An 11852-nucleotide genomic window follows, 5' to 3' on the forward strand; every position below is an offset into this window, starting at 1 on the left:
TCGTAGAGTTCCTCAGGATTCTCTTACCTCTGCTCTGGATGTTCGTAAGCGATACTACACCTTAGCTTAACCTAATTGTAACGAGCGTCGTGCTTCTGTGCTTTACATTATAGAGGATTCAATGCGTCTCATGCAGATAGCTTTAGACCTTCTGGACTAAGTGTCTCAGTTCGATCTTCTTGCTATTAAGCAAACTTTTCCTTTCTTAACGCTTTGGGCGTAGTTCTCCTTACTTCTTATATAGATGTGCTGGATTGAACGATCTTTCTGAGGTAGCAGGCAGTTAAAAAGGCCTCTTTTCGCTCTGCTTAAGCTTTCTTAGTCTTAAAGGCCCTTTCTGATAGTAATTAAACTGATGCTATCACACCTTATTGCCATTAACCGTGACTAATCCAACTATGTCCTTGAGGTTTAAAAGCTGCTTAAAGTAATTGAATTGTTAATAGGTGAGAGCTTTAGTTAGTCTATCTGCTGGCATTTCCTTTGTTGGCAAGTACTCCACTGAGAATGATCCTTTTGCGTGTTCTTGTCTAAGCTATATGTTTTATATGTCAACATGTCGAAGACAGGTAGTGATTCGCTTATTTCGACTAACAACAAGTCTAATTGTTTGCTAGTTATCACACTAGATCTTCTATAAATCGCCTAGATCAAATGTGAGTTCGTCAAAGAATCTTTTTAAGGCAATAGTTTCCTTCGCAACATGCTCAAGTGCAATAAGCTCAGCCTCAGTTGTAGAGGTCGTTACTGTACTTTGCCGAGCAGCTTTCTATAGGATAGCTCCTCTAAAGAGCATAGCTATGTATCCATGAGATGAGCGCCGGGTAATTAAGTCATCTGCAAATAATGCGTCTCTACATATCATGAGGTCAGGACTATCATAATTGCTGTATTAGATCGCTTCCCATCGTGTACGATACAGGTACATAATAACTCAATCGATTGTGCTCATGTGCGTTTAGCTAGGATTAGTTAGATAGTGTAACAGCTTTAATACTGCAAAAGCTACGTCTAGGCGCAGCATTATTGCAGTGTACAATGCTGATCTAACCTTTTCCTAGTAAAGCTTAACTTCTTGCTTAGTGGCTTCTCCCTCGAACTTTTTGAGCTCTTCTAACGGTAGAGGAGTAGCTAGAAAGGTTCCATCGATTAAGTTAAACTTCTTTGCAATCTTCTCAATGTAGGTATCGTGAACTAGCGTAATCGTTCTCTTTTCTTAGTTTCTAACGATCCTTATGCCCAAGAACCACTCTGCTAGCCCTTATTCTTATATCTCATACTTCGTAGTAATCTTAATCTACAGGTCTTTTGCAAAAGCTTCGCAAGCCTTATGATACAGCAACAGGATATCATTAACGTAGAAAAGTATCAGAACTTTCTTGTCTTTATCAAAGAAGAGGCAGGGTTCTTCTTTTAATAAGATAAGGCCTAATGATCGGAGTGTTCCTGAGAACTCCTCATACTACAGCAGTGGTGAGTCTCTTATACCGTAAAGTGCTTAATTGAGCCTAACGCACATTCCAGGTTCCTTAAAACCGTCAGGAAGCTCACACAGCATAGGGTTCTCCTTTGTGATCGTTGCATTAAGGAATGCTCCTATTACGTCATTTTGCATGACTTCCAGATTAAAGTGGGCAGCTATAGCCATTGCTGCTCGAAACGATCTTGCTGCTAAGGTGGCAGCGTAGGTCAAATTAAGCGAGTCTTTTTCTTAAAGATCTCCTCATACAACTATACGTGCTTTGCACTTAAGCAGCATACCGTCTTAATCGAACTTATAGGTCTAAACCTACTTCAACAGGATTAGTCGGATCATTACTTCGCTTGTTAGCTGAATTGTCTAGGTATCTTTCTTGCGAAGCTGTTCAATCTCTTATCTCATTGCAGCTTTAAACCACACCTTGTGTTTGTGTTAGAGAAATTGTTTCTAAGTCTTAGGTAGGTCTGGAAGCTCGTTTTAGTGCAGTTAGGTCGACTTTGGTGTTTGATCGGTTAGAGTAGCTGCTATAATCACAGCGTTTATAGATTTATAACTCTTTTAATCGTCCCACGCTCTTCTTGCGCCTAGCAAGAAGGTATTCTGAAAGTCAGCCCACAAACTATTATTGTCATCTAGATCGGCGATCAGTGCATATACTCTAGTACCCGTACTCTCTATCTAGTCGTCTCAATCGCTATCTCTTCTCCTCCTGCGCAACGGCAGATAGGTACTTGTTCCTTAATCATTTTCTAGCGCTTTGCCCTATTGCCTCCGGCTTATTCTCTGAGTGCGCAGAGCTTATAGCTCTGTTGCACCTAGATCAGGAGTAGTCGTTTGCCGCAATTGCCGGCGTACTTAAACGAGCAACTAATCTGCTTCGTCTGAAGTGTTTAAGTTAAGTCCTCTAGGTCGAGTAGCAGAGCAGGTAACACGCTGCGGTGTTGCCCTCTGTGATCTAATCCAATCACTAGAGCAAGACGGGCTAGCTCTACCAGCTAGATGCATCTGCTGTTAGCTGTCTCCTCCTATACTTTAAGCCTCAAGCCCTAAGTTTCCCCCCATATCACCTGGCTCAGGTGTAGATTCTGAGGTTGCAAGCTAATTTTAATCTTTTAGAGGTCCTGCGCGAATTCTCAGTCAATTGCTAGCTATGCTATCGTCTCGCGCAGTTTCTTCCTGCATGACTCCCTAATCGTTTAGTTAGCTAGCCGTCTAATCAGTTTGTGCACTTAGTTCACCCCTAAGATTGCTCTCAGTGTCCCTCCTAACCTTATCAGTTTGCCGCTCTTCTAGGTACAATCTATCCTTAATAAGGAGGCCCTAGATCATCTAGCTCACCGTCGTGTAGGATATCAGCAACCTTAAGCGCTGATTCCTTTTCCATATTCTCATCGTTCTTTCCTTAAAAGAAACAACTTTCGTCGAACCTAACATTGCGAGTTATAATGACCTAGTTAAGCAAAGAGATCTATATCCTGTAGATGTTCGAGGCTCGATAGCCTACTAAGTATCCGATATAACTCCTAGGATTGGTTTTAAAAAACCTATGTCTTGTACCGGCTGCCTAATCTAAATTCAATAGATAGGCTTAACAGCTGTACGCATATATACCACTCCAATCTAGGCGTAGATTAGCTGTTCTTAATCGAATGACTGCTAGTTCGTAGTACCTAAAGTATTATCGAAACCAGGAATCAAGAACCTCATTTAGTGATTAATATCTATGCATTGCTGTTAGGCTCATCCCATAAAGCTAAGCAGCTGCATCCAGTATCTCTAGCCAAAGCTCGTTAGGCAGATTTGCGCTCATGCGCATCTTTATCGCCTTTATGATTATTTCCTGTCCTGCACGCTCAGCTGAGCCATTTAGCTCGTAAGTATAAGACGGAGTAGCTTTAATAGCGATCCTATTTTCATCTGCCTATTCCTCAAATCTTAATCATCCTCTCTACGGTCGCGTTGCCTAATCACTGTCTTAGTGTATCTCCACAATTAAAAGGTTGTATTTTGTTCTCACCCTCTAGTAGTACCTTTCGATGACTTTCATGATCTTAGGCAGCGACTTTAATAGAAGATTATTGTTCTCAATCTTTCTAGAATAATCATCCTTTATTAGCAATAACTATTGCTCTCCTAATCGTCCTAAATGCATATCAAACAGGTCCTATAAGATCTGATAGAAGAGTTGAAGGTGATCTCTCTTTTAGTCTTCTTAAGATTACCTAAGAGGCATATGCTGTTGCACAATGTTCGCATTCGATCCTCCTAATACTAGTAATCTCAACGTTTTGTGCATGTTTAGTTAAAGCCTGCAGTGCCCTTTGTCTAAGATGACCTAATCATTAGTGCTATATTTGCTCATCACTACCTCTTCTTTGCAGATAATACGATCTTGGCACAGCTTTCATAATAGTAGAGACTAGAGAATAGAAAGACTCAATCAATTCTAAGAAGTTAAAGTTGTACTTCCTAATAAGCGTGTAGAGCAACTTATTCTTAGATAAGTCACTATATCGGAGAGTTCGATCCTAACTAGTATACCAGACGTTTCCTTGATCTCGAAGTCTTGCTTCTAAGACAATATTAAGGTGGAAACCTTCAACGACCTTTACGTTAGTGAGTGTAAGGTCTACTGTATGTAGCCCACTTAGTCTAATCATAAGGTTTCTTATGATCCGAGTGCTAACACTATCAATAGGTAAGTGTTAGGTTCCTGCCTTAATGCACTCTCTATTTGTAGCCTTAACAAACGTTCCCTTTTCGATCAGACTGCGATTATTTACTAAGTGGACGCATGCTCCACTATCAAGAATTGTGGATCGGTGCAGTAGGTGCTGATTGAAAGTAGTACTATAGACCCCTAGTGACTCTTTTGTAAAGAGGGTTAGATCAATTAAGCTTGCTTAAATAGCGATAGAGTGATCTTTGTCTGATCTTTCCTTTCTTAGAGTAGTAGACTAACCTGACTTTTTAATCTGTTCGCAGAGATCTTACTATTTAGGCTTGTTGTACCGTTCTAAGATCTTTTTCTTATCTACATCGTTGAGCTTAATTGGATTGCTAGGAGCTGATCCTGTCACCGCTGTTTAAAGCTTAAGACAGGTGATTAGTTTCTAACGATAAAACTTGTTTGATTGAGGCTTTTGCGGGTGAGACCTAATGCACGGGCATACTTTCAGGCCTTTTTCGGTTTTTCCAGTTAAGCTGTTTTGAGCAGTTTGCTTATTCAGGGTTAGTACTGCAAAGATCGATAGTCCCTTTTCTTTTCCAGCGTTTCTAGATTGCTCGCTTAGCATAGCGTTAAACACTGTAGCAACATTGTCTAATATCATATCGTCCTTTCCTAGAGATGCCCTTTCTACGACTTCCGCTCGTTTCTGTCGGGCCTATTCTAGGGCGTATTTCGCTATAATTGCCTCAAGAAAGTCGGTAAGAGCAATAGTCCCTTTAACCTCTAGGACGTCGTACGTCTGGGCTCGGGCATAGAGAGTTTGCTATTCGTTGAACCACTTCTCTGGCCCGATCCTGCCGTGCTTAGCTTTGTCTAGGTAAGCTCGGTACTCCTATCTAATTTAATTCTAAGTCGTGGCCTTACTCAGAGCTAGCTGATCTTTAAGCAGTTTAAGTTGTAATTAGAGGCTTAAGTCGTCCGTTCGGGAAAGCCTGATCTGTACTAGCTCGAGAAGGTCCAGTAAGACTGTTTTCGTAATCTAGTCTTAGAGGTTTGTGAGTGCAGCAGCTTTTTGAGACTATTCAGCAGTGAGAACTTTCCATTGTCAGACTCTCTCGTTGTAGTCGGCTGACAAAACTTCGTAGGCTTCGATATCTTTAATATATTCTTGTAAAGACTTTTCGTAATCAGCTTTCGCTTCATCAGTAGCTCTAGCAGGAGGATCCTTTGGCTTGACCGGCTTAGTAGATAATCCTGGGTATAGAGGAGCGTTATTGAGAAGATCGGGTTGCGATAGGCCATCTGGATTAACATGGTCCCATACTCGCTTTCTGATAGCGTGAACTTTAAGCTGAATGTACCATGCTAGCCAGTCTTTACGAGCTCGAAGGGTGACTGTAGAAGGAAGTTTTATCTAGTCTGTTTAGTCCATTTGGACTGATGTCGTTAGGATGATTTAGGAGGTTTGAGAGGAATAAGAGTGGTAGAATGATTAATTCAAGTACTCAGCAAATACAAGATGCACAGTGGAGAATTAACTCTGTAATCCTATAGCGCCGGGCTCATAACTGTTGTGGCTAAGCAAACTTAAGAGAAAAGATTATATTGATCACTGCTCTTCTAATGTATCAGAAGAGCTGGCTTAAATATACAAACAGATCACGGAGAAACGTTAGTCCACCTTCCTAAGCTTAGTCAGCTCAGTCACGTAGATCAGTACTTCACTGTTCTCGTGTATCAATACTGCGACACATAATTATATAACTTATATATAAGATTACTATTTTAATTAGGCTGCTAATAGCAAGAGGCAATGTTAGCAATGTAGTCTAGTATATAAGATAATATTTAGATACAGAAGAACATTGCTAAGATGTCTAGTCTTTCTAAACTTAAGGCTAACTAATATTTTTTCGTATATTAGAATATCTTATTACTAATTACGTTTATAATTAGCTATTACTTATTTGCAGATAAATTAGTATATGCTCTAAGCTAATTCTTCTTAGGCAATATAGACGATTCTGTTCGCGTTTATTATAAATTATATTCTAGAGACTAGTAGTAGAATATATAACAAAGCCTACTAGATAGAGTAATAGTTGTGCTAATTATTATATTAGTTAATAAAATATAACTCTTACTTATATTAGGAGATGTAGCAGCATAGCTAGTCTATATTATAATTAGGAATCTATCCTATAAAGCCTAACGTTAGAGATTAATACCTAGTACTCTTCTAGCTAGGTTTATTCCTATAACTAAGATTCGTAATCCTCTTCTTAAGAGTTAAGTATATTACTATTATATAGGTAAGCTTCTGTTACGTAAGTTTAAGCACTACTATATTAGCCTACATAGTAGAATACTATTACTTACTATCTAATACAGTACTAGAAAACGTAGCTAAGTCTAGAATACTACTTGCATGCGTAGACAGATAAATAAGGCAGTATTATCTAACTATTTGCGTAATATTAGCTAACTATAAAGAATAAGTACTCTTAACTAGTATAAAGAAAAATCGCTATTGCATGCGTTATACTATTATACCTAATAATAGAGAGAATTTATATAGATCTTATCTATAGAGAACAGAGCAATTTACTTAGCTATAATAAGAGAGATATCTTAATAAAGGACACAACGACTTTGTATATCTAGTTAATTATTTTAGGTAGAAGTACTATAACTTTAATATTTATATATCTTTAGTAATAGATATATTGCACTTGCTGCTTAAAGGTTTAGTAATAAAGATGCTAGACTTTATACAAGATATATTAGATAACATCTATCCTAGTAGCAGAAAGACCTAGAATAACAGTACTATACTAGTAATGCAAGAATCTAGTAGTACTTAGTTAAACGAGCGCTTCTATTAGATAATATATAGTACTAGCCTAAAGCATTTTAATAACAAGAGAGTATTTATAGAAGTCTTCTAATAGACTAGCATAGAGCAAAAGGTAATTATATAATAGCTTATAGCTATTATATCTCTGTTATTTATATTAAAGGCGCCTTTCGCGCTGCATTTTATTTATATAGTATGCAACCTAGTTATACTAGCGTAATATAAGAGTTATAATAAGGATATCTTAGCCTATATTTAAGAAGCACTAGAGAGGATAAATGTATTTAAGGAGGAATTTTAAGTATATTAGCAAACGCTAGAGGAAGAGAAGAACTTTAATTATCTTAAGTAGTATGCGTTAACATATATTATACAAGATATATATATATATAGAGCTTTAGATAGTATATGCACTAGAGCAAACAGCAAAGCATATTATATTACTATAGTAAAACAGTTCTACTCTATAATAAATAAGAAAGAGTATATACTACAAATATACTTATATAATTCTTAGAGAACAGCACTACTAGTAGCTAACTATGCTACTATAGTTAAACAGAGTTAACTATCTACTACTATTAACATCTAAGATTATACTTATTCTATAAGAGTAACACTCTCTCTTCTCTTCTGCAGGCTTAGATAGTTAATACTAGAAATACAGCCTTATTTAATAAAATTGCCTCTAAGCAAGGTCGCTGTAAATATAGCAATATCTAACTTTATATATATAGCAGCAGTATTTATCTGCAATAAATGCTAAGTAGTAGCAGGCTAACTAATTACTTCTTATAATAAGAACTATTTAGATATTAACCTATCTTAGGTTAGCTATATAAGTATACAGATTTACTCTTCTATAAAGTGCTAGCGGTTCTCTAGTAAGAGACATAATAACTCTAAATACTATAATAAGGAGGTTATAAGATGCGTACCGTAACTAGCAATAGATAAGCCTCTAGCGTAGAGACTACGTTTAAGTATAAGAATTTAAGCATAGAGATAATAGACAACAGTCTAGAATAGTAATAGATAGTAGAGTAGTAGCCTAGCTCTACCTAATACTTATAATTATTAACTATACCTGCTATAATAAAGATAGAAAACATATAGCATATATTAGAGTATTCTCTAAGGTATTGCTGTTTAATAATAATAGATAGATTAATAATACTACTAAAATATTAAGTATGCATTAACAGGCTTAAAACGCAGCCTCTAAACGCTAGATATTATAAGCTTTTAAGTTTTATAACCTAAGCATAATTATCTGCCTAGTGCACTTAGTACTAAGAGACCTGCCTAATTTAATAACTTATACTACTATGTCTTACTACGTTAATAACTATATTAACTAGGACGAATATAACTGCCTATACTTACTAACATTTAACATTAATTTACTGCGTACGCTATAAGAGTATTAATAGAAGCAAATATAAAATAACTAAGGATAGCTCTTTATATATAATTTATAAATCTTAAAGTAAACGTTAATTGCTTATATTAAGTCTTCTTCCTACATTAAAATTTTCGTTAATAGAGAGATATAGCAGAAGCTATATCTTATGCTCTTGCTGCATCTTACTCGTTTATCCTTCTTATTCTTATCTCTTATACCTAAATCTATCTCTCTATTCTTCTCTAGATTACTCTTACTCTCTCTAAAGCTCTTAATATTACTATTCTCTTAACTTATCTTAAGTCTGCTTTGTCCTTCTTCTTCTGCTATGCTATTCTATGCGTTAGCATTATAAAATCTGCAGAGATCTTCTGCTTTAATAGCTTAAGATTCTTATTAACTAAGCTCTTATACTTATTAGATTAGTTACCTATGCAGCGTGTAGAAACTATGCTAATCTTAATTCTCTCTCTTCTTAATAACGTAGAAGTCTTATTATCTGCTAATGCTAACGCAGGCGTAATACTGCGTAATAAATCTAATAAGTATAAAAGCCTAGTTAATAAGAATCTTAAGCTGTTAAAGCAGAAGATCTCTGCAGGTTGTTAGCTAGATAATTATATAAGCTAGACTAGAGTTGTAAAGACGCTGCGCAGCATGCGCCTTATCTCTATAAATAATAACTTATTAAGATATAATTAGCAACAACGACTACCTATACTATAATAGTTCTCTAAGATAAATAATAGTACTCTACTATTAATAATAGAATTCTAAATTGCTATATCTTTGCAATTATAACACTACTGCAATAAACATAGAAACGCTTATCTAGAGATAGTATTTGCAACGTAATAACCTTAATAAGCAATAAATATAAGATACTATATATAGAAGTTAAGAGAGAGATAAGAGAATAAGCTATATTATATTAGTCTCTACGAATAATAACTGCAAAAGAGTATATTAGACAGATAGTAAGAGTAGTTGCGTTATAACAGAATAGCTTACTATAAAGTACAGCGCCTAATAGTTGCCTACGTATAATTACGTACTTAGCAGTCTAATATAATTACAATGTAATATAATAGATACGCTCTAAGTAACGTAAAATGCGATATAACTATAATTCTAAGACTAAGTAGCAGAATAATAATAGATATGCTAAGGCTATAGTCTATAGTGCTAGATAGTCTAATACTATAAACAACGCTTCTTAACTATTAACTATTCTAGTAGCTAGTGTATACAAATAGGATTAGATTCTTATATAAATAGACTAACTGCTGTATATGCGCAACGACCTAGCAATAGAATATAAAGATATTAGTAGCTTTAACTATATATAGTTTATATAGATACTTAAAAGAAAGGTAGAGTTTAAGGATAAACGCAGTAGCATATACTACTATACGAAAATAGCAGATAGTTAGACTTATATATAAATATTAATAGAAGCACGCTAGCATAGCGCACTATAAGATATAGTTATAATAAAACTCTATAAAGCTACATTTATAATTAAACTATTAATATAATATGCGTCTTAAGAAAAACGTTTTAGAGAGTCTTTATAGAAAAATTAAGCTAAAGCCTACGCTATGCTCTTTTCTTAATGCTACGAATATATTATATTATTAGGTGTACTAATAACGCTAAGAACACAGCTGTAATTTAAATAAATTAAGCTAAATAGACCTAATAAGGCAATAGATAAGCGCCTCTAAGACGTACTAATAGGAATTAACTATAAGCAATACTAGAGAATAGTTAACAATAGTATATCTACTAATTATACAGCATAGCAGATAACTTCTTGCAAAACTATATAAGGAGCATAATAATTTAGAGGTATCTGCATGCTCTAATATACTCTTTAAGATATAACTAATCCTTTGCAGACTAAACGTAATTCTTTACTAGTATAAACCTGCATACTACATAGAAAAATGCATAATTATAGTAAAGAATATAAGAAACTAGTAGATGCGCAGCAGCATAGCACTACCTTCTATAAAGAGAGCGCAGCTACTTAGTTAGATATAAGAGAGCGTAAAAGTCTATATTAAAGACAAACACTAATACTAATAGCAAGACTAAGAATTATAGAAATTAAGAACTATGCAAAGCATAACTCTACTATCTTTATTATAAGAGACTATACTATAATTAAACTTATAAGACTTAGCAACTTCTATATAGTCTTAAACTTATAAACCTAGAAGATATGCTAGTTCTAATAAAGAGACGCCTGCACTCTTACGCACTAGTTAATCTATAGAGACTAGATATTAAGCTAGAATGAAAATAATTAGTTAATATAAACTAAAATAGAATACTGCTGCTACGCAGCATACCTCTTAAATATAGAAGAACGCACTGCGTTCTGTATAATATAAGCAAAGATACTATAATTACTAAAGTAGTTTATATTAACTTATATGCATAAGCCTTTCTTCTACTATCTTATTTAGCAGACCTATTTTATTAAATGCTATAGAGAATATAAAAACGCTAGATAAGAGAACTAGTGTAATCTAAATATAAAAGTATACTTAATAAGGCTTAGGTAATATTATTATCGCAGTTATTAATAAATAATAGGATAACGCTATATAGTACACCTGTTAATCTATAGCTAGACGCTTATAAGAGTGTATTTGCATAGCTAATACTAGATATATAGTTAGAGGCTTAGAAAACAGCGCCTCTGCTAGTCTGCTTATCTATAGTAACTACGCTCTATAGGAGTACAGCCTGCTAAGTAAGTATAGTTGCAGACTATCTATAACTATAGCTAATAGTACTTATTAGATATTAGATATATATAGCAACCTGCAGACGTATATAATAAGATAGGCACGCATAGAGGTTATAGCTATATATGCTCTAAACTATCTTAAACTGCAAGTCCTTAAACTAAGTAAGCTGCTCTAGAATTTTGTCTACCTACGCTAGGATCCTAGAAATATAAGTTAATCTAGGATATAATAGCATTAGCTTATAGAGTAATAGCCTGCGTTATCTTAGTTTCTAAATAGTGTAATTGCAGCTATTATAGCGCAAGCGTTCTATAATAATAGAAAATAGAGTATTAGTGCTATAGCAGAGAACTAGGATAAGTTTTAGTTTCTAAGCGCTAATATAATAGCGCTTATAGGCATAGTATTATATAATGCTATTAAAGAGTACTACGACGACAGAATAAGAAAGATAATCTATTTCTATAGTTATACTATAGAGAGTATATTATAATAGCACTAAACAACGATAGCTAATATAGTATAGATAATTATAACGCTATCTGTAAGAAGTAGAAAAGGCTAAGCAAGATACGCTGTCTTCTTATTTAGAACGCTTTAAAATAACAAATAGCTATATACACGAACTATATTAAAAACTCTAGATCTAACATTACTATACTAGATGACTATTATAA

The 11852-nt window shown here is 34.7% G+C and overlaps 1 protein-coding gene across 1 annotated transcript; it reads right to left on the bottom strand.

The window, feature by feature from the left end:
- Nucleotides 1-1428: 1428 nt before the first annotated feature.
- Nucleotides 1429-1648, bottom strand: SNOG_00409 (hypothetical protein; the record flags this gene model as incomplete). Its single annotated transcript, XM_001791043.1, has 2 exons — nucleotides 1429-1462; nucleotides 1518-1648. The coding sequence occupies 2 exons, from the start codon at nucleotides 1646-1648 to the stop codon at nucleotides 1429-1431; spliced, it is 165 nt and encodes a 54-aa protein (XP_001791095.1).
- Between the last annotated feature and the right edge of the window lie 10204 nt (nucleotides 1649-11852).

Source organism: Parastagonospora nodorum, assembly GCF_000146915.1.
Source record: "Parastagonospora nodorum SN15 chromosome Unknown scaffold_1, whole genome shotgun sequence".
Classification (NCBI taxonomy): Eukaryota; Fungi; Ascomycota; class Dothideomycetes; order Pleosporales; family Phaeosphaeriaceae; genus Parastagonospora; species Parastagonospora nodorum.